Source organism: Lithobates pipiens, unplaced genomic scaffold, assembly GCF_037356315.1.
Source record: "Lithobates pipiens isolate NorthernLeopardFrog02 unplaced genomic scaffold, aLitPip1_a1.2 Scaffold_18, whole genome shotgun sequence".
NCBI lineage: Eukaryota > Metazoa > Chordata > Amphibia > Anura > Ranidae > Lithobates > Lithobates pipiens.
The window spans coordinates 532387567-532410289 of NW_027507758.1; the positions used below are offsets into that span (position 1 = coordinate 532387567).

General features: G+C 41.1%; 1 protein-coding gene across 2 annotated transcripts in view; it reads right to left on the reverse strand.

The window, feature by feature from the left end:
• NBAS (NBAS subunit of NRZ tethering complex) overlaps positions 1-22723 on the reverse strand; it is a 1050553-nt gene that overhangs the window by 628165 nt on the left and 399665 nt on the right. For both annotated transcript variants that reach the window (XM_077488811.1, XM_077488809.1), the window contains exon 31: positions 15483-15595. In XM_077488811.1, the coding sequence (XP_077344937.1) occupies positions 15483-15595 (113 nt within the window). The remainder of the gene's footprint in view (positions 1-15482; positions 15596-22723) is intronic.

Consider the following 22723-nt stretch of genomic DNA (forward strand, 5'->3'; position numbering starts at 1 on the left):
ACAATTGTACGTGTCATGAGTATGCTAAGAATAGACTTAGTAATATACAGTTAAATTCGTAAGATGTTGATGGAAATGTGAGGGGTTACATCCTCAAAATCTTGACGCATTTCGTCGGTAAGCCGACTCATCAGGAGCGGATGCTGAATATCTGTCAGTAATGGCAGATGTTCTCAATCAAAAATAGCCCAAGATATGGAAAGTATATGTAAAGAGGTTTATATAGAAAAAAAGAGCTGGCCAAGTCCACAAACTTACATCCCATTGGAATGCTGAACTCGAAAGATCCTGGTATGCAGGAGTCACCACATCAAGCCTCCCTGGGAGCTGAGGCGTAATCTTGTACTTGCAAGATGAAGCCAAGAGAAGAGTCCATCTTACCCCTAAGCACCACGCCTGAGCGCAGGAGGTTATGTTTCAAGTTAGGCTGAAAAATACCACCATAGCATGATGCTGCCCACCATGCTTCATTGTTGAGAAGGTATTGGGCAGGTGATGAGTGGTGCCTGGCTTCCTCAAGATAAACATCCATGGGCATGTAGCCTTAATGTTAACAAATAAGGGCAAACCGTTAAATGTATTATTTAGACCAAAACATCTCATTCCTCTGTCTAAGCTTCCTTCAGGTGCACTTTTGCAAACTCCAAGCAGGCTTTCATAGGTTTTGTACTGAGGAAAGGCTTCCATCTAGACATAAAGCCCAGATCTGTAGAGGGCTGCAGTGATGGGTTTCCTTTTGGAACTTTGTCCCATCTTCACACAGGATCTCTGGAGCCCAGATAAAGTGGCCATCGGGTTCTTGGTCACCTCTCTTACTGAGGCCCTTCCCTCCTGACTGCTCAGTTTGGCCAGGCGGCCAGCTCTTGGAAGGAGTCCAGGTTGTGACAAATGTCTTCCATTTGAGAATTATGGGGGCCACTGTACTCTTGTGAACCTTCATTGGAGCAGAATTTTTTTGAATCCTTCCCCAGTTCTGTGACTTCTAATAATCTTGTCTCTGAGCTCTGCAGGCAGCTCCTTTGACCTCATGGCTTTTGCACTGATGCAGTATGCATTGTCAGCTGTGAGGCCTTTTCTAGAGAGGTATGTGCTTCTTACTTAAAACTGACAATGAAAAAGGAAGAGTTGGTAATGGGCAAAAAAAAAATTGTTTTTACATACAATTGGCTTAAGTTAGTGAGTCTATCTTGATATCAGCCTCTGTCAAAACCTGCACAGCACCACTGAGACAGGAAACATGAAGGGCTTCTTTAGAAGCCAGTCAAGCTCTGTTGTTTGCAAAAGTGCTGACAGGATAAATGCTGACCTTACAGAACAGAGTAAGCAGTGTTGCTCTTTCAATATACAATATACATATAGGCTAGGTGTGGGGAGGTGACACTAATGTATTTCTTATCTCAAATGGAGAAAGTGGTGTTGCCCTCCTCGCTGTACTATTTGGCAGAGGTGTATGAATTCCAAAAGTAGCTGGACAGAATGATTCTTTGGTAGACACCCCCTTCCTGCCCAGACCAATTTTCAGCGCCCTCAAACTTTGAATGACAATTACTCAGTCATGCAACACTGTACCAATATGAAATGTGCGTCCCTTTTTCACACAAATAGAGCTTTCTTTTTGTGGTATTTAAACACTAGTGTTTTTTTTTTTTTTTTTTTTTTTTTTGTGTGCTATAAATAAAAAAAGACTAAATGTTGTGAAAAAAAAAAAAAAGCTTTTTTCTTGGTTTCTGTCATAACATTTTGCAAATTAGTCATTTTTCTTCCTACATTTTGCCCAAAATTTATACTGCTACATATCTTTGGTAAAAATAAGCCAGATTAGTTTATATTATTTGGTCTTTGTGAAAGTTATAGAGTCTACAAACTATTGCACCAATCACTGAACATTGATCACACTGATCAGGCCTTCAGTACATCAGGTGTACCTCATTTCTTGAGACACTAACAAGTCAGGAAAGTACAAATACCCCCCAAATGACCTTTTTTTTTGTTTTTTTTTAGAAAGTAGACATTTCAAGGTATTAAGCAAGTAGCATGTAAGTTGTCATTTTTTCCCACAATTCTTTGCAAAGTGAAGATTTTCTATTAACAGGTTATTTCTCTCACAGAGCATATGCAAACAACAAATTACACCCCAAAATAAATTCTGCTACTCTTCCCGAGTATGGCGATACCACGTGCGAGACATTTACACAGCCTGGCCACTACAGAGGACCAACATTGAAGTAGCACCTTTAGGCATTCTATGAGCATAAATGATACTTCTCATTTCTCAACCAAATATTACACTTTTGAAGGCCCTGGGGCCCCAGGATAAAGGAATTGCCCACAAAATGACCCCATTTTGGAAAACAAACACCAGAATGTATAATCTATGAGGCATAATGAGTCTTTTGAATGGTTATTTTTTTTCCAGAAGTTTTTGGAAAATCTGAAAAAAAAATTAAAACTCATTTTTTTTTTCTTTTTACACAAAGTTGTCAATTTATAAGATATTTCTAACATATATCACGTATATAGCAAAAATAACACCCCAAAACACATTCTGCTACTCATCCTGAGTATGGCGATGCCACATGTGAGAGACTTTTACACAGCCTGGCCACATAGAGAGGCCTAACATTGAAGTAGTACCTTCGGGCGTTCTAGGAGCATAAATTACACATCTCATTTCATTCCTACCTATCACACTTTTGAAGATCCCTGAGCACCACGACAGTGGAACTGACAACAAAATGACCCAATTTTGGAAAACAAACACCCCAACGTATATTCTATGAGGCACAGGCTGCAGATAGGTACTTGGGTACTCTGATGGGCAGGTCACTGGTACTCGGGTACTCCGATAGGCTGGTGACAGGTACTCGGTACTCAGATGGACTGTGACAGGTATTCAGGTACTCAGATGGACTGTGACAGGAACTCCGTATTCCAATGAACTGTGACAGGAACTCCGTATTCCAATGAACTGTAACAGGTACTCAGATGGACTGTGACAGGTACTCAGATGGACTGTGACAGGTACTCAGATGGACTGTGACAGGTACTCAGATGGACTGTGACAGGCACTTTGATGGGAGGTGACAGGTCCTCTTTATTGGGGGGACATAATCTCCTTCTCACACGCAATCGGTGCGTGAGGAGGAAAACCCCGTAACATCTTGTTACGATCTGTGTTTACATTTAGTGATCAGCTGTGAAAGGATCACAGCAGATCACGTGGTAAACATCCACCGGCCAATGGCTGTTTACCAGTGTCAGTGACAAGCAGTGTCCCTGAAAACATGCTACCACTGATGTGATTGCACGCATGTGCTGTGCAAAGTGGGGAGGTACCATCTGTGATCGGCCATGAATTTGTCACGGCCAATCACGTGGTAAATAGCCATGCCCAATGGCTGTTCACCCCCCTCGGTGATGAGCAGTGTCTCTGTGACACGCCGCCACGGTCAGTACAGGGCTGCATGCAAACGATCGCGTGCATGCCCTGTTTAAATGGATGGAAGTCATATGACGCCCACCCAGAACGAGAGCCACGCCGCCCGGCCGTCATATGACGGTGGGTGGGCGGCAGGTGGTTAAAGAGGAAGTGAAGTCTTCCTCTTTAATTGTACCTACAGGTAAGCCTCTAGTAAGGCTTACCTGTACGTACTGTAAATATCTTCTAAACTTGCATAGTTTAGGAGATATTTACTATATACGCTGCAGCTGACATTGTTGGCGCATGTGCACTAAAGGAACGGCCCGCTTGAGCCGTTTCTTCAGGACCTGTGCCGTGACTGATGGCACCCGCTTCAGAGTGATGTTATCGTGGCTCTGGCCAATCACAGTGCCGGAGCCCGCGAAGCCCAGAAGTCAGGGAAAGGTGCCGGCCGTGAAAGCAGAGTGTGGGCAACATTGCAAGGCATCTTCTTGGGTCCTTCTAATGTGCTCCTGGCCCCTCCCTCCTGTCAAGTGCCCCCACAGCAAGCAGCTTGTTATGGGCGCACCCAAGCCAAGTCACAGCTCTCTGTGTCCATTCAGACAAGGAACCCTGACCCAACCCCGCTCCCTCTCTCCTGATTGGCTATCTGACTTTAACTGACAGCAGTAGAAGCCAATGGCACCACTGCTGTTTCTCAGCCAATCAGGAGCGAGAATCTCGGATGGCTGAGACACCCGTGGACATCACTAGACAGAAAGGGACCTCAGGTAAGTATTAGGGGGGCTGCTGCACACAGAAGGCTTTTTATCTTAATGCATCCGCATGAAGATTAAACAAAAGCCTGCCTTTACAACCCCTTTAACTGTTGTTAAATTGAACTATTAGTTTCAGCTCTAATCAATGAATGTAACCAATAGAGAGAATGGCTGCTAGAGAGATAAAAAGATAGCCGTTTATTCTATAATAATGGTGACATGCCAAGAAAAATTGCATAGGTGTCATTACAAGACATTTCCATTGATGCTGGTAACTGAAGAGATAACAGGAATACAGCTACATGACAGTAAATGATGTAGGAGATCTCAGACTGTTTACTGAGGGGTAATTCAGTGTTCTGTGAAGCAGATGATCATATTACCCAGCTTATAAACCCCCACTGACATATAGAAGTACACTTAATAACCCCTGAATATTTTGGTCTATACAATAATTGCTGTTAAATGAAGTGTGATCGATCTGACTACATCTCAGATTCAAAATGACACATTTCCGGAACAAATTTCTGTTATATCTCTAGTTTTTTTTTTTTTACTTTTTAACAAAAAGCAGGAGAAAAGTATTTAGCTGAGATTTGTTCATAACTTGTTTAAAAAGTTACAAAAACATTTTGCACATAAACTTTTCATTTGTGAGCAGGTTTTATTCTCAAAGGGCTGATGTATTAAAGATCTTGAGTTTTATGACCTGGGCTTTGGAAGAACAGGGAGGTAAAGTGATTGTAAACTATCACCTTGTAAAACAACCCATTCAGTCAAAACTAGAAATGAAGGGCAAAAACATTTTTTTATAGATATAAAAATAACATCATAAACACATTTCCTTATAAGTGATCACATACCCTCTGTTCCCAGCTGCATAAGGAGCTAGGATATAAGGAGCAACAGCACATTGAGCTCCCCAGTGAATGGCTGCGCGGGGGGGTTGGGTTGGGGGTCAGGACAAGTGTGATCATTGGAGGAGAGCTCACCGAGTTCTCAGCATAACTAGGGAATTGGCCATGGTGTTTTCTCCTGCTTAGTGTGATCAGTTTTTTGTTTTAATAGGAACTCAGAGGGACTGGCAGAAACACCAGGGATTTGACACAAAAGAAGCAATAAAAAGAGAACAAGATAATTTATTATAGAAGTACATGCTACAACAGGCACATATCAGGAATATGAAATGTTGGGGTAAGAAACGCTTCAACCGACATGCTGAATAAAAGGCCATTCTGCCACGGATGGCACCTTCAGTGTCAGAATCCCTTGGAGCCTCGCCCTCATAATATTGTACACTTACTAAACATTGAAAAAATAACTGCAACCTGAAAAAAAAAAAAACATTGAGGCTAACGTTTTTTACAAGTCAAGGACCCCCTTTTGCTAATTTAGCCAAATGGAGAATAACAGAGATTCTACTACTATTTTCTCACTCTATGCAAAGTAGGACACTGGAATATAGGCTGGAAGAGACACCATCACACCCAAGTTACCAGGATTTGCCAGTGGATTACGTTACACTCTCTGCACAAGATGTTTTGCCATCATGGACTTCAGATCACAAATGTGTCCTTCAGTTCTGAATCCACGAGTATACACACTAGAGTTGTAGTCAGTGTAGGATCGTGTGAAGGTCGATCATATGGATTTACATCATATTTTAAGCACAGATATACTGGAACCAGTAATCATTCTTCTACATCTGGAATACACACAGTAACCTCCCAGTTAAATTGACTAGCAGGGTTTTCTCAGAGAATATAGTTTTGTTTTGACATAAAAAAAATAAAAACGGTTCAACTTCTATCTATAGCCAGCTATGACTTTCTAAACCGGGGTGTCAAACTTAATGTCATCTTGGGCCACATCAGCATTACGGTGTCCTCAGAGCGCCACATGTATATGTAATACTATATATATGTATCTTAAGGCTTAAAGTGGTTGCAAACCGCAGATATTGTAAATTAAAAAATAAAAATAAAAACACATCTGCAAGGCAATGGCATAACGTGCTAGTATGCATGGCATATTAGTATTATTATTATAATACAGGATTTATATAGTGCCAACAGTTTGTGCAACGCTTTACAATGTAGAGGGGGGGACAGTACAATTACAATACAGTTTAACCCTTTCATGACTAAGCCCATTTCTGACATTTGGTGTGTACAAGTTAAAATCCGTATTTTTTGCTGGACAATTACTTAGAATCCCCAATATATATATATACAGCAGAGAATCTAGAGAATAAAATGGTGATCGTTGCAATATTTTATGTCACACGGTATTTGTACAGCAGTGTTTTAAATGCAACTTTTTGGGAAAAGGGATACTTTCATGTATTTAAAGAAAACAAAACCGTATAGTTATCCCAATTTTTTTTTATATATAATGTGAAAGATGATGTTACACTGAGTAAATAGATACCAAACATGTCACGCTTTATAATTGCACGCACTCGTGGAATGCCGACAAATTTTGGTACCCAAAAATCTCCATAGGCAACGCTTTAAACATTTTTTTTACGATTTACAGGATAGAGTTACTTCTCTTGCTCTGACAATCACGCCGATACCTCACATGTGTGATTTGAACACCGTTTACATATGCGGGCGTGACTTCCATATGCGTTTTCTTTGCTGCACGAGCTCGCGGGGACCAGGGCGCTTTGAATTTTTTTCTTATTTTATTTATTTTTATATTATTAAATTGTGTTTTTCCTTTTTTTTTCTTTTTTTTTTTATTTGATCACTTTTATTGCTGTCACAAGGAATGTAAACATCCCCTTGTGACAGTAATAGGTGGGGACAGGTACTCTTTATGAAGGGATCGGGGGTCTAAAAGACCTCCAATCCCTCCTTTGCACTTCAAAGTATTCAGATAACTGAAACGGCGAATCTGAATACTGTATATTTTTGAAAATCTGGCGCCATTGGCAGCAGAGTAAACCGGAAGCGACGTCGCTTCCATGTTTATATCCAGGAGTCTGTCACTAGCCACCAGAATTGGCAGATGTTCGATCAGGCCTTCCGGTGGAACGGGAGGCCTGGGAAGAGCTGCGGAAGGGGGGACATCCCCTGCCACTCCTCCGGTATAACAGCCGAGAGCAGGAGGTCTTGGGAGGAGCTGAGAGGGCAATCTAGACGATATCTGCAGATGAGACTGATGATGTAGCTGGGGACAATGTTGTGGATGGCCTTGTATGTTGTGGTTAGTATTTTGAAATTTATAAAGTGGGGTAGTGGAAGCCAGTGAAGAGATTGGCAGAGAAGAGCAACAGTCACGGATTGGTTAGTAAGGTGTATGAGTCTAGCAGCAGCATTCATAATAGACTGAAGGGGAGATAGCCTGTGAAATGGTTGGCCAGTGAGGATAGAGGGGCAGTAGTCGAGGCAGGAAATAACCAAGGAGTGAATATGTTGTTTTGTGTTGTCGTTAGTCAGGAAGGGGCAAATTTTGGAAATGTTGCAGCAGTTAAGGCAGCAAGATGTAGCCAGCGATTGGATGTAGGGGCTGAAGGAGATGTCAGAGTCTAGTCTACACCCAGCACCCTGGCATGCATGGAGGGACCAATGGTTGCGCCGTTGATCTTAATGGTAAAGTCATGGGGAGGGGATCGGGGAGGAGGAAATATTACAAGCTCAGTTTTAGAAAGATTGAGTTTAAAACACTCAACTTGGAACAAAGCCCTCCAGCGCTGTACTATCACCATTGAGTTGGCTGATATGTTCCCCTGGTCTTTCTTCTGGGTTTGCGTGCTCCGTCTATATGATTGGCCTGAGTCGCGAGCCCTCGGTTCTGGCACAAAGCTCTGATGTACCAGCAAGGTATGCCTGGACCTTCAGAGTGCATGCACCAGTGATTTCAGTTTTTTTGGGGTTTTTTTTTTGATTGTTGTACGTTTTTTATACTAGGTATTCAAAAGACAAGGTTGAATAAAGTATTCATGGTCTATTACTTTTGTACAGGGCAACACTGCCGCTAATGCTTTTTTTCTGATAGTCGCCTCCCTGGTTATTAGCATGTGTCAGGATAGAGATGAGTAGTGATCCTTCTCCTGATGTCTGCCTAAAAAAATCCAAATCTGGTAAATTAGAGATAGCAGGAAACAGTGCAAATTACTATGGTGAAAGTGCTGACTACTACTAACTTGCTAAGCTGTAAATAATTATGCTGGAGGCCGTGGGGTGCCTGGGGAGTTTGTGTTTACTAGTACCACCACAGAACGAGGGTAGGGTATAATTAACACTGACACTATTGAAACTGGAGATAGAAAGTTATAATTAGAGTGTAATTAAAGCCCATTTTCCCCAGTATACATTATTTATAAACCTCCCCTTTCCCAGGTTTATTGGTGGTAGTGTTAGGCCAGCCATACATGGTTTGAACCATTAATGGACAGGCTGATCAATCAACTTGGGTAAAACCAGCCTGCCTGGTTCTCTTGTGATTATCGCTAGCGCTGTTATATCCGCTAGCAATAATCATTGTCTGACAATGGCACGGCAAGAGGGATTACCACATCACCACTGCCACTGGAGTCCAGTGAATTTCTTCCCTGCAACCTTAAATTTGCTCACTGTATGGCCAGCCTTAGGTAGACTATACATTATGCAATTTTCTTTCCTTCAACTACAGTCAGTGTTGATGAGGGAATCCCTCGCATGGATCGATTGTATTCCAACACCGGAAGGTTTCTCAGACCTCAGAATACAATGATCAATGAGTGTGGCTATAGCCGCCGGCAGTGTTTAAAAGTCCATAGATTGACTTCAGTACAACTCACCTGCTCATACACAGATTGAAATTAATCCAGACCAGCAGGAACCAGCCACATTTCGATCCATTTATGGCTGGCTTTAAAGTAGATAGTATGGCTAAAAAATAAGCCCTCCTTTTGAACATTGCCTTCCCATATATTTGCTACATACAGTTTGTAATATATCACAATGGAATATAGTGTTACAAGCGGTCACATGACCACAAAGCTCCAGCATGTGTGTCTGTCTGCATGGCCGGTGGGCATCACATCTTCAGGGCCAACAATGCCTTGGAACCATCAACACCAATGGGATGATGTCACTGCCCCAAGGATAAAATTAGTTTGCTGGCCCTCATCAGACACACTTGGCAGTGCTGTATATTTATGTGACCACTTGCAAAATGTTTTAAAAAAAAAAAAAGTATTTCAATTGAGTTTTTTTGAAAATTGTAGAAAGAAAATGCAAGAGAATTGGGAAAGTAACATTTAAAAGATGGCTTATTTTAAAAATAGTATGTCGGTTGTTGTCCAAAGGTATTTTTTTTCTGTTTGAAGAGGGAGCTCATAAAAATATTGCTATATGACCCTGTGGTTTCTATGTTTGCCTCTGTCATGAAGGGAATACTGCACAGTAAAGGTGTGTAGGAGATAAACTCCCTGTACAGCACGATGGACTACAAGCTGGATGAGACACATACATCAGTGCTATACAGCAACTGCCCACAGAACTCCCTTCAGCCAAACCAATCATTTCTTAATGTCCAGCCTATTACACGCGTAGGATCCCCTCTGAAGCTCTCTGTGCTTGCGGCCTATTTGAAGCATATTAATAGAGAAATTCACTTTTGCTCTGATAAAACAAGCTTCTGGCCCTTGAACATAGTACATAAGAGAAATGTACAGATGTTTCTATGTCACACAGATACACATTTCCAAATAGAACATCTTATAGGAAAATGTACCTCTAGGCTAAGTGAGAGTGGGATATTAACGGAGAAGAATTACAAGCATGTAATACATACTCCGTAAAATGGTCCGGGTTACTACTCACCGCTACCAATGAAAAAATACAACTACTGAAAGAAGACAAGCAAAGTAAACTATCATACATGTAAAGGAGATAAGGCAGTTGTCTGATAACGGTCACTTGAGAGGGAAATAAATATAAAAAAAGAATAAAAAATATATATATATACATATCTTCTGATCATAAGCTTGTGATCATAAGTTTACATATCATGGCAGAATTTATGATTGTTTTGCCCATATTTCAAAGAATATGAATGATAACACAAAAACAAAATTTCTTTCACTCATGGTTAGTATTTGGCTCAAGTCAAAATCATAAAGGCAACAGAAACGACCCAAATGACCCTGATCAAAATTGTAGATACCCTGGTGATTTTGGCCTGATAACATGCACAAGAGTTGACACAAAGGGGTTTGAATGGCTATTAAAGGTAACTATCCTCACCTGTGATCCATTTGCTTGTAATTAGCGTGTGTGTATAAAAGGTCAATGAGTTTCTGGACTCCCGACAGACCCTTGCATCTTTCATCCAGTGCTGCACTGACATTTCTGGATTTTGAGTCATGAGGAAAGCAAAAGAATTGTCAAAGGATCTGCAGGAAAAGGTAGTTGAACTGTATAAAACCGGAAAGGGATATAAAAAGATATCCAAAGAATTGAGAATGTCAATCAGCAGTGTTCAAACTCTAATCAAGAAGTGAAAAATTAGGGGTTCTGTTGAAACCAAACCACAGTTAGGTGGACCACCTAAAATTTCAGCCACAACTGCCAGGAAAATTGTTCGGGATACAAAGAAAAATGCACAAATAACTTCAGGTGAAATACAGGACTCCCTGAAAGGATGTGGTGTGGCTGTTTCAAGATGCACACTAAGGAGGCACTTGCCATGCAGGCACTTGGGCTGCATGGTCGAGTCACCATAAGAAAGCCATTACTATGCAAATGCCACAAAGTTTTCCACTAACAATATGCCAAACAGCACAGAGACAAGCCTCAACCTTTTAGCACAAAGTCATTTGGAGTGATGAGACCAAAATTTAGCTTTTTAGCCACAACCACAAACGCTTCATTTGGAGAGGAGTCAACAAGGCCTATGATGACAGGTACACCATTCCTACTGTAAAACATGGAAGTGGATCGCTGATGTTTTGGGTATGTGTGAGCTACAAAGGCACAGGAAATTTGGTGAAAATTGATGGCAAGATGAATGCAGTATGTTATCAAAAAATACTGGAGGAACATTTGCATTCATCAGCCAATAATCCAAAAGACAAGGCCAAGTCGACCTGTCATTGGCTACAGCAGAAAAAAAAGTGAAGGTTCTGGAGTGGCTATTTCAGTCCCCTGACCTCAATATGATTGAGCCATTCTGGGGTGATCTCAAACATGCAGTTCATGCAAGACAGCCCAAGAATTAACAGGAACTGGAGGCTTTGTGCCAAAAGGAATGGGCAGCTTTTCCATCCGAGAAGATAAAGAGCCTTATCCATAAATACCACAAAAGACTTCAAGCTGTCAAGGGGGTAAAACGCAGTATTAAGAACTGGGGTATGTAAACTTTTGATCAGGGTCATTTGGGTAGTTTCTTTTCTCATAGAGGTTTAAAAAGAGTAAACACAGTTGGTTGATAATAAATGGCTTCAGCTAAACACTAACCATGAGTGAAAGAATAAAGCTAAGCAACACCTAAACTACACAGGGTACACAAACTGGTTGCGTATATGGAATAATTGTAACTACCCAGAACTGAACAAATTACAGGCATTCTCCAATTGGTCAGGGAACGGGGTGAACTATATCCCATAATTATATTGTGGGTGTACACTCCGGGACTTCCAATCTCTATGCACAGAATTCAACCTGCCAAACACTGCATTCTATCAATACCTACAACTTAGGCAATCTATAATGGCACAGGCTGCAACAACTGATTGGAAACGGACTATGACAGGAGTACTTAACCCAACGGATTACGTCCTCATCCCAGAAGGGACAAATCTCTTCTATATACAACTCACTCCTAGGTCAAGTATCTAAGGCAATGACTTTGCAGTGTAGAGTTGGGTGAGGAGAAGATATAGGGCACATTACAGATGAGGAATGGAACACTATTTTAGACAATGTACCTAAAGTGTCACTATCCTCCTCTCAAAAACTTACCCAACTGTTTATTATCCACCGCACACCGGAGAAATTACATAAATGGCACAGGAGAGACCCGCCACCCTGTCCTTGCTGCCTTGCTAATAATGGTACACTGGTCCACATGCTGTGGAGATGCCTGAAGCTACAAAGATACTGGGCAGCAGTGGTAAACACTATCAACAGCATTTGGAACCTCAAACTTAGGACAGATCCTAAACTATGTTTATTGGGCTGGTTAGATGACGAACAATACACACCCCATACATACATCGCTATCCTATGGGTACTGTTCCTAGCCAGGAAACTTATAGCCAGAAAATGTCCATCAATGACAGCACCCACTCTAACAGAATGGATTGGGTCTGTGAATGATTCTCTTGTCAGAGAACAACTCACTTATAAACACCAAGGTAGACCAAACAAATTTGATATCATATGGGATCCCTGGTTGGATACGCCTGTATTGGCCCCATTACGTTTGGTTCACAATAGAATTTTAGGTGGCGGAACCACCACCACTACTACTGCATCAGTCTACCAAAGGGCAACTTATAAAAGAGAAGAACCAAACAATATTAAATCACTAGTTCTGGATGACGGGGAGGACAGCTATTACACCACACCATCTCCGTGGGGATATTTAAAGGGGCTAACTATTACAATAAAATAGGGGAGGGGAGAAAAATTAAGAAACATCTAGTCCTGCAGAGGTTGATCTGTATATAGTTGTTTTACAACTGCTAGGTAATGCAGAAAAGGGAAGAAAAGGCTACAGAGGACACAGAATGCAAGTGACAAATATGATCATAACCATAGCAGTATTACTACACGATAATACATCTATACTTAAACACTTTCATCTTTTCATTACTGTATGGTATGTCAATATAGATCACAAGGTCATGTAATGTTGATACCTATATGTCCTCCAGTTAATAAGCTATGATATGTATAGTTATATGGAAAAGCTGCTGCATTGTGTCTTCTTTTTTGTTTTTGATGTTGTGTTTTTCTGTCTTTTTGTGTTTGTTTTCAATAAATAAAAAACTATCTGATTTAAAAAAAAAAAACAATATGAGTAAAAGAAATGTTTTATGGTATCATTCATATTCTCTGTAAAATGGCCAAGAAATCATATATTCTGTCAGGGTATGTAAACTTATGAGCACAACTGTACTGTACTTTAAGATGCTCACATAGTAGAACTAAAAGCAACAACACTTTACTAATAGTGCCTGTGAAGTTGACTATATTTTTTTTATACTGGGGTGCAATCCCTGGAAGTTGGCGATACCTTGTAAGATTTAGCTTGTTCAGCTATTAATATCCACTGTTTATAGCTAACCTATAGTCTATGAACAGCGTCAAACGTGTCAATATTCAAAAACACTTAATTTCTGAAGACTGAATTCTACATTTCAATCAGCTCTTTGTCCAAGGTTATGAGTTTTACTTTACTTTAGTTCCAAGCCTGCACACTATGAACTTTCTGAAGAAAACCACATAATTTTGGTGATGGAAAAACAATGTTCTGTATCAATATCACCTGATCCAATGGCAAAATAACCAGATAAAGAGATGCTAATTCAAACAGTATCAACTCCAAATTGTATCATATTAAGTCATTAAGAGGGTAGCAGATACCGATAAACAGATATAAATATGACCTGTGGTGTAAAACTGTATATAGGAGGATTTGTGTGAAAGAAAGACAGTACGGAAGAAGGTGACCAGTGAGCGAAGTGGAGAGCCAAACAGAGCCACACAGTATGTCAAGATAAGGCTACACACCAATAAAATAATTAAAATACATTAAAATAATCAATTGTACTGATATGCAAAAAAAAAAAATTAAAATGAGGGAGACACTGACTTTCCCTAGGACAGGAAGGCACAGAAAGCAATAAAAACAATGAACAGAAGATCCAATTTCCAACTCTACTCAAAATGTGTTTCTGTATATGTCCATATTAAATATTTCCCATCACTTCTTAAACTGGCAAGAAGTTCAAAAATCCCTCCAATGGGGATTTACAGATTTGTTTGTATTGGGTAGCTAAGGACTATATTTTAATCCAACTATTCAATTAGGGTTTCCAACTTTTGTATTTTAAATTTCTTGTATATCTAAAAAAAAAACAAATCACATTGTGGCAGAAGCTGTGGAAACACCAGTTTGGGTAGAAAAGGATTCTGTGTGTACCTTAAGAACTGGCCTATTCGATAGCAATTATACCATATCATTGTTCTGCCTTTACAGGGCTCTCAAACCTTGGATTTATCTACAGGCTATTGTACTAATATAGCCGGAGCACCCGTGATTCTCTGAATACACAGTGTCCAAATCTGATTGGTTGCAGTCACTGTTCACCTGATAATTTTCCACCTGCCTTTTTTGATTTTTCACTTGAGTTTTGTTGACCCAAGTGGTGCAACAGGGTCACCCACAGCTCAAATTTTAACCAATTCCACAGGATTTGACTGAAATTAAAGCCATGTATGTCTAACAAATCTTCAAGTTTAGTTGTGGACTTCTGTGTTGTAACAGATAGAGCACTAGATGATGTAATGATAAAGATACTCATAGAAAGAAACAGGTGCAACAGCAACTTCCCTAACAACTGGCGGCAGTACCAACCACAAATAAGTCCATCGTTCTCCAATGGAAGTTACTGAGTTGAGTGGTGTAAATCACTGAAAAACTCATTCCCATTAAAGCGGTTGTAACGCCTGCCTGGTCATTTTTACCTACAGGTAAGCCTATAAGGCTTACCTGTAGGTAAAATGAATATATCTTGAACCTGCATGGTTTAGAAGATATTCACCCTTCATGCAGCCACTGAAGGTCCGGCGGATTGTGCCAGAGCGGAGGACTCCAACGCACATGCATGGGAGTGATGTCATTGCGGCTCTGGCCACTCACAGCGCTGGAGCCAACAAACCCAGAGGGAACACGTCAGCCCCTTCGGCAGTGACCAGCGAGCTGCGCAAGCTTTGTTCTAAGATAAGTATTTCATAATGTGGTAGTATGCGATGCATACTACCACATTATGCTATTGTCTAGCAGGTTTATTTTGTGGGTTTTTTTTCGGTGGTTTACTACCGCTTTAAGGGAAAGTTTATCTAGGGAGTCCTTTAAATGTCAGAAAACTTACAACCTATTGATAGTAACTCCCAGTTCTGTGATCCCTGGATCAGATGAGATGAAAACAGATGATTTTCTAAAGTATGTTGATCTTTTACTATTGAAGGTCATTATATAGTCAGCGTGGTCTCTACTGATAAGGATTAAGGCCACAGTAGATATATATATATATATATATATATATATATATTTTTTATTTTTTTATTTTTTTCTTATACCTTGTAGAGGAAGAATCTTTACGCCAAACTCTTCTAGATAACTCAGAGATCGTATTAAATCCAGCTCCTCCTGAATGGAATGCGGACAGTCAGTGATCAGTTGTAAGCAGCTCCTGCAAAAAAATAAAAATAAATAGATAAATAATAGCACATGCATGAAATTACTGTACTCATCAGTTCAATCAGTTCATCAGCACTTTCATTAAATTAATTAAAAAAAGGAGATGTTTTCTACTCATAGCTATTCTCTACTAAAAGCTTAAAGTGATACTAAACACACACTTAATATTACATTATCCCTTCCCTTTCTGTATATGAATGATGGAACTGTAATTATTTTAATAAAAAAAAAAAAAAAAAAAACACAAGTAGCCTTTTCCAAATCTATATAAAAGATGTCTCATGACCCAGATCTTTCCCAGCCTTCAGGGAAACAAGCCGGAGAAGCTTCTAGTCCTCTGCTGCTGGTCACATGTTCACAATAGAAGAAAAACAGCCTTAGTTCAGTCTTGCGACTTCTATCAGTGTCCAGCCAAGCACTGGTTACAGCTTGTAGGAGGAGTTTTATGGCTGACCTATGAGATTGCAAGACCCCTGACCCCCTTTCCGGACAGTGATAATTGGTCGTGTGCTGATCACATGAATTCTCCCAAGTAAAAAAACTTTTCTAGCAATATACACCAAAGTGAGCATGTGCAGCCTGACTCCATGCTTTTTTAGGAAATTATTAGGAGTCAGTGGAAGAAGGGGGGGGGGGGGGTGAAGGGTGTACAGAGAGGCCAGGATCAAACAGCCTTTTTACACAATGCGAAGGCATAACCCCCTTAGGTTCCATAGTGAGTATAACAAGCATGCTTTACTGCATATACTGACTGTTTTTACTGTTGTGGGTTTAGTAACACTTTAATTTCCTCTACAAACGACACTGGCACTACTCATAAAAACTATACCAGTCATACGGCTTAACATACAGTGGATATGTCAGGTTTCTGTGATTTTAAAAAATGAGACAAAGATAAATCATTCCAGAACTTTTTCCATCTTTATTGTGACCCATAAACTGTACAACTCAGTTGAACAACACACTGAAATCTTTTAGGTGGAGGGAAGTAAAAATATAAAAAATATAATAACGTTTTGATTTTATTACAGCACTCAGTCTTTTGGGGTATGGGTCTATCAGTATGGTACATCTTGACTTGACAATATTTGCCTACTCTTCTTTTCAAAAACACTCCAAATCTGTCAGATTGTGAGGACATCTCCTGTGCACATTCCTCTTCAGATCACCTCTTTCTAGCAGAATCCTGAAGCTTTTGTGACAATATTGACTGGTATTTGGAACTGTTCATAACTCCCTCTACCTTGATTAAGGACCTTGTTCCAGTTGAAGAAAAGCAGCCCCAAAGCATGATGCTGTCACCACCATGCTTCACGGTGGGTGTGCCGTTACTTCGGTGATGTGCAGTGTTGTTTTGTGCCAAACATATATTTTGGAATTGTGGCCAAAAAGTTCAACCTTGGTTTCATCAGATCATAACACATGCTTTTTGGAGACTTCAGATGTGTTTTTGCAAAATTTAGCTGGGCTTGGATGTTTTTCACACAAGAAAAGGTTTCCATCTTGCCACTCTACCCCATAGCCCAGATATGTGAAGAATGTGTACTACACAGCCAGTACTTGCCAGATATTCCTGCAGCTCATTTAATGTTGCTGTAGGCCTCTTGGCAGCATCCCAATTTTGGAGGGACATCCAGTTCTTGATAATGTCACTGTTGTGCCAAATTTTCTCCACTTGATGAGGACTGTCTTCACTGTGTTCCATGGTTTATCTAATGCCTTTGAAATTCATTTATACCCTTCTCCTGACTGATACCTTTTAACTACTTCAATACAGAATATTTATACACCCTTCCTTCCCAGACCAATTTTTAGCCCTCACACTTTGAATGCCAATGACTCAGTAATGCATCACTGTACCCAAACAAAACTTTTAACATTTTTTTTTAAATACAAACAGAGCTTTCTTTTGGTGGTATTTAATCACCACTGGGGTTTTTAGTTTTTTGCGACATTTGTGAAAAAAGCGAACATTTTGAAAGAAAAACACTTTTTTTTAGTTTCTATGATGACATTTTGCAAATAAGTACCGTATTTATCGGCGTATAACACACACTTTTTCCTCCTAAAATCAGGGGGAAATTGGGGGTGTGTGTTATACGCCGATCCCCCGCTGTTTATTTCCCTTTCTGCGCTCTCTGTGGCTTCCGGGTATTTTTCGGCTATTTTTGGCCGTTCTCTGCCGATTTCGGAAAGCCGAAAGCCGCCGAGAACGGAAAAGTGTGGCCGAAAATATGAGAGAACGGGTGAAAATACCCGAAGGCCGCCAAGAACTACCGAGCGCCGCCGAGATACACAGGACATCTGCTCTGTATCTCGGCGGCGCCATTTGGCAAACACACTAACAAGACTGCAAATGACTGACGAGGCTGCAAATGACTGGCAAGGCTGCAATAGAAGGCTGCAAATGACTGACAAGGGTACAATGGAAGGCTACAAATGACTGACAAGGCTGCAATGGAAGGCTGCAATGCAAGACTGCAAATGACTGACAAGGCTGCAATGGAAGGCTGCAAATGACTGACAAGGCTGCAAATGACTGACAAGGCTGCAATGCAAGGCCGTAATTGACACTGACAAGGCTGTATTGATGGGCATTTAAATGTGCGTTTGTTTCCTTAAACTTCCCTCCTAAAAGTTTTTTTCTTTTAAATTCTCTCCTAAACTTGGGGTGTGTTTTATACTCCGGCGTGTGTTATATGCCGATAAATATGGTAATTTTTGTTCATAAATTAGTCTCTATGAAAGTTATAGAGTCTACAAGCTATGGTGCAGATCAAGAAAAATTGATCACACCTGATGCACTGACGGCACTGATCTCATTTCTAGAGGCCCTGAAATGTCAGGTAAATTACACCTCTAATTTCCCAACGACCTATTACATTTGTGAAGATCCTGGAGCACCAGGACAATAGAATTACCCAAGAAATGAACTCATTTTGGAAAACATCCCAACGTATATTCTATGAGGCATTATGAGTCTTTTGAATGGTTAATTTTTCTACACAAGTCTTCAGAAAACGTGGAAAGAAAATTATTATTTATTTTTTTGTTACACAAAGTTGTCAATTTATAAGATATTTCTAACACATAGCATGCATATAGCAAAAATTACATCCCAAAACACATTCTGCTACTCGTCCTGAGTATGGTGATAGCACATGTGTGAGACTTTTACACAGCCTTGCCACATACAGAGGCCTAACATTGAAGTAGTACCTTCAGGCCTTCTAGGAACATAAATTACACATATCATTTCATTCCTACCTATCACACTTTTGAAGGTCCTTGAGCACCAGGACAGTGGAATTACCCACAAAATGACCCCATTTTGGAAAGCAAACCCCAATGTATATTCTATGAGGCATGGGCTGCCCATAGGTACTCTGTTGGGCTGGAGACAGGTACTCGGGTACTCTGGTGGCCTGGTGGCAGGCACTCGGGTACGCTGGTGGCCTGGTGACAGGCACTCGGGTACGCTGGTGGCCTGGTGACAGGCACTCGGGTACGCTGGTGGCCTGGTGACAGGCACTCGGGTACGCTGGTGGCCTGGTGACAGGCCACCAGCCTGTCACCATAGGTGGGCTGTGACAGGTGCTCAGGTGGGCTGCGACATGTACTCAGGTATTTGTGTACTCAGATGAACTGTGACAGGTACTCAGATATACTGTGGCAAGTATTCAGATGGGCTGTGACAGGTACTCAGGTACTCTGATGGCTGGTGACAGGTAATCTTTATTGGGGGGCAGTCAGTGGGGTTGGTGTGTACTGTAAGCGGTAACGAGATGTTACTGCAATCTCCTTCTCACACACGATCAGTGTGTGAGGAGGAGAACCCGCTAACATCTTGTTGTTGCAGTTTTTGACATTCTGTGACCGGTTGTGATTGGACACAGCCGGTCATGAGGTAAACAGCCAATTCCATTGGCTCTTTACTGCAATTGGGGTTGGGCAGTGTCAGGGTGACAAGCCTCATCCGCGATTGCCACTCTGTGCGTGCCCTAGGGGCGTGCACAAGTGCAGTGCACGTGGGCAATACATGTGATCGTCTGTGATTGGAGTAATTTTTTATTGGCTCTTTACATGGATCTGGGATGGGCTGTGTCCGAGGGACACTCCTCACCCCCAATCACAACGGACCCCTGGGGGCCCGCAGGAGTGGCAAGAAGCCAAGGACATCATATGACGCCCGCCCAGGATGGGAGTTTCCATCTGCGGATGTCATGACTATAGCCCGTTAATGATGTGGTTAACAATGTGATCCCTCTGATGCTTTGGATTTTCTCTGTGGACCAACGCTTTTGCTGTAGGATGTGACAAAGAAACCGTCAAGAAAGACCTACTAGAACAGCTGAACTTTATTTGGGGTTAATCAGAGGCACTCCTATTTAATATGAGTTTGAATGTGATTGCTTAATTCTGCACACAGCTACAGCCACAGTTAGAGGATGTGCACACCTATGCAACCACATTATTATAGTTTTTTTTTATTTTTACTACCAGACTAAAAGATTTCAGTTTGTTTTTCAACTGAGTTGTAGTTTATAGGTCAAATTAAAGGTGGGACAAGTTTTGAAATGGTTTATCTTTGTCTCATTTTTTTTCTTTTTTTTTTTACATCACAGAAACCTGACATTTTTACAGAGGTGTGTAGACTTTTTATATCCAATGTATATGATGTTTTATTGATACCAGCAGTTACAACGGGCATTGTATTTTGGTAGTTTTTGTTATATAAGGGTCTGCGTTATCAGGAGAGCTCCCAAGGACAAATATACTGCATTTTTTGTTAGTCCCATTAATGAGACTGACAAGGGTACAACTGTATTTTCTGCTTCTATGCTGTAAACATCTTGTATGGAAGATGTTTGTTGTCACGGAAATGATTTGTTTGTGTAAAAAATTGAAAATTCAATATCAAATATCTGATTGGAAAAAAAAAAAAAAGAAAATGGTAGCTGAGAGCTATAATGTTAAGGCATTTCACTTTCACATCTTCCACCGAACTACCTCTATTCTGTTCCATAATGATGTTCAAACTGTTAGCACTTGAATACCACATTTCCGAGTGCTGTGCTTTGCTTATTATGCTTTGGTGGAATTTAGACAAAAAAAAAACGTAAAAAATAAAAAAAATCCTAAAGTGATCATCGTAGCTATACAGGAACATTAGTCTATCTCAGGGCAAAATCCAGGGAGATGGAAATCAAACAAGAAATATTCGCAAAACAAGGAGACCTATCAAAATTCCTCTGTCAGGATGCTTCAGGAAATAAGCCTACCATATAACAAAAGAAAGTAGAGAACAAATCAAATTAAAGGCAAGCTAGAAATACACAAAATAACTTACACTGTGATTAAAAAAATATATATGTATCAATGTAGTGTGGCACATACGCCCAGGAATCAGAGCGCAGGTAAGGATGCGTCATCCCGCTCAGCTGTACTTCGCACAACGCTGTCTCCATGAAATTCTAATATTGATTTGTTTTCCTGCCTGCGATCGAGAATCTAGCTTGACTGTTACTATTTTATTAGTGATGAAGGAAAGCTAGCGCAACACAACAATAACATGTCAAGTTCAGGTTAAAAGATAATTGATGTTGTCTCCTAATTAGTGGCTAATTAAGAGCTCCATTATCAAGTCAAAGAATCATAATCTGAGTTTTAAATCATTTATTAATTTGAGAGTTTGCTTACTGTGGTTCTGTCACCCCAGTCTGTACTTGTGAAAACACCTCCTTAACTAGGAAGCCAGGAGAAAACAAATTAATAGCGCTATTCAGCTATTATTCCCAGTGCCAATGAATTTGCAATTCTGATGCCGATGGAAAGCCTCAGAAATACCATGGGTCGCCTTCGTGAAAACGTCTGAAAGAAGAACTGTCTAGGCTGACAATAGAAACCAATTATTCCCATACTATGTTTCTGAAGTGTATGTCCAGACTTTCTCGGACAACAAAGCAAGGCACCAGCACGATTCATGCCTGCCTTTGCCAGCAGTCTTATTATATTTACCACAGTGATCATCCCAAAATTCTCAGGAAAACTAGTCAAAGAGAAACATAGCAGCAAATGCAAACTTCTTGTTCTGAAAATTATTTATCTATACAGTTGAGCTTTGTGCTGTATTTATTGCATATTTACCAAGGCAAAATTGCATATGTAAATCCAAAATTATTGTTCATTTCTTTTAGCTTTGGATATAGCAGACTGGAGACATTGGCCATCACAACAAATAGAGATGATGAATTGGACAGCATTTCTAACCTTTCCTTACAAAAGCTCCCTTTAATAAGGGGCCCCCAGATACCGGCCCCCCCACCCTATGTGAATAAGTATGGGGTACAATGTACCCCTACCCATTCACCTGGTGAAAAAAAATGTAAATAAAACACAATACAAGGTTTTAAAATAATTTATTGCACAGCTCCGGGGGTCTTTTTCATCTTGGGGGGTCTTCTCGCCGGACTCCTCCGCTATCTTCTGCTAGCTTTTTTAATAGCGGAGGAGCCCCGCCTTCTTCTTCGTCACTGCCCGGGGGTCTTCTTCCGACTTCGGGGGTCTTGTCCCCCATCTTCGGTTCTTCTTGCCAGGCCTCCGCTTTATTCTTCCAGCTCTTTTACTAGTGCTGGCCCGGTCTTCTGTCATCACCGCCTCTTCCCCCCGCCCGCAGACCCCAACAACCAATGGCCAGGGTTGTCGGGAGGAGGCCTTGTCCTCATCAACATGGGGACAAGGTGCTTTGGGGTAGGGGGCCGCAGGACGATCAGGAGGGGGGCCTGATAGGGCTCAGGAGGGGGGGGCGCTCGCTCGTCCCCACCCCCTTTCCTGACTGGCTGGGCTGCGTGCTCAGATAAGGGTCTGATATGGACCTGGGGGGGGGACCTCTACGCGTTTTTTTCGGCGTAGGGCTTCCCCTTTAAGCCCATACCAGGTGATGGGGCCAGCGAGGTGTCAATCTGGTATAGTCCGGCGGTATGTCCGCCGCACCTAGTCCACCAGAAAAGTCCGGTCGTGTGTGGGTAGGTCCGCTCATTCGGAAAGTCCGGCGGACCTCCGCTTCAAAGTCCGGAGGTTTGTCCGCCGGACTAAGTCCACCGGATAGTCCGATTGTGTG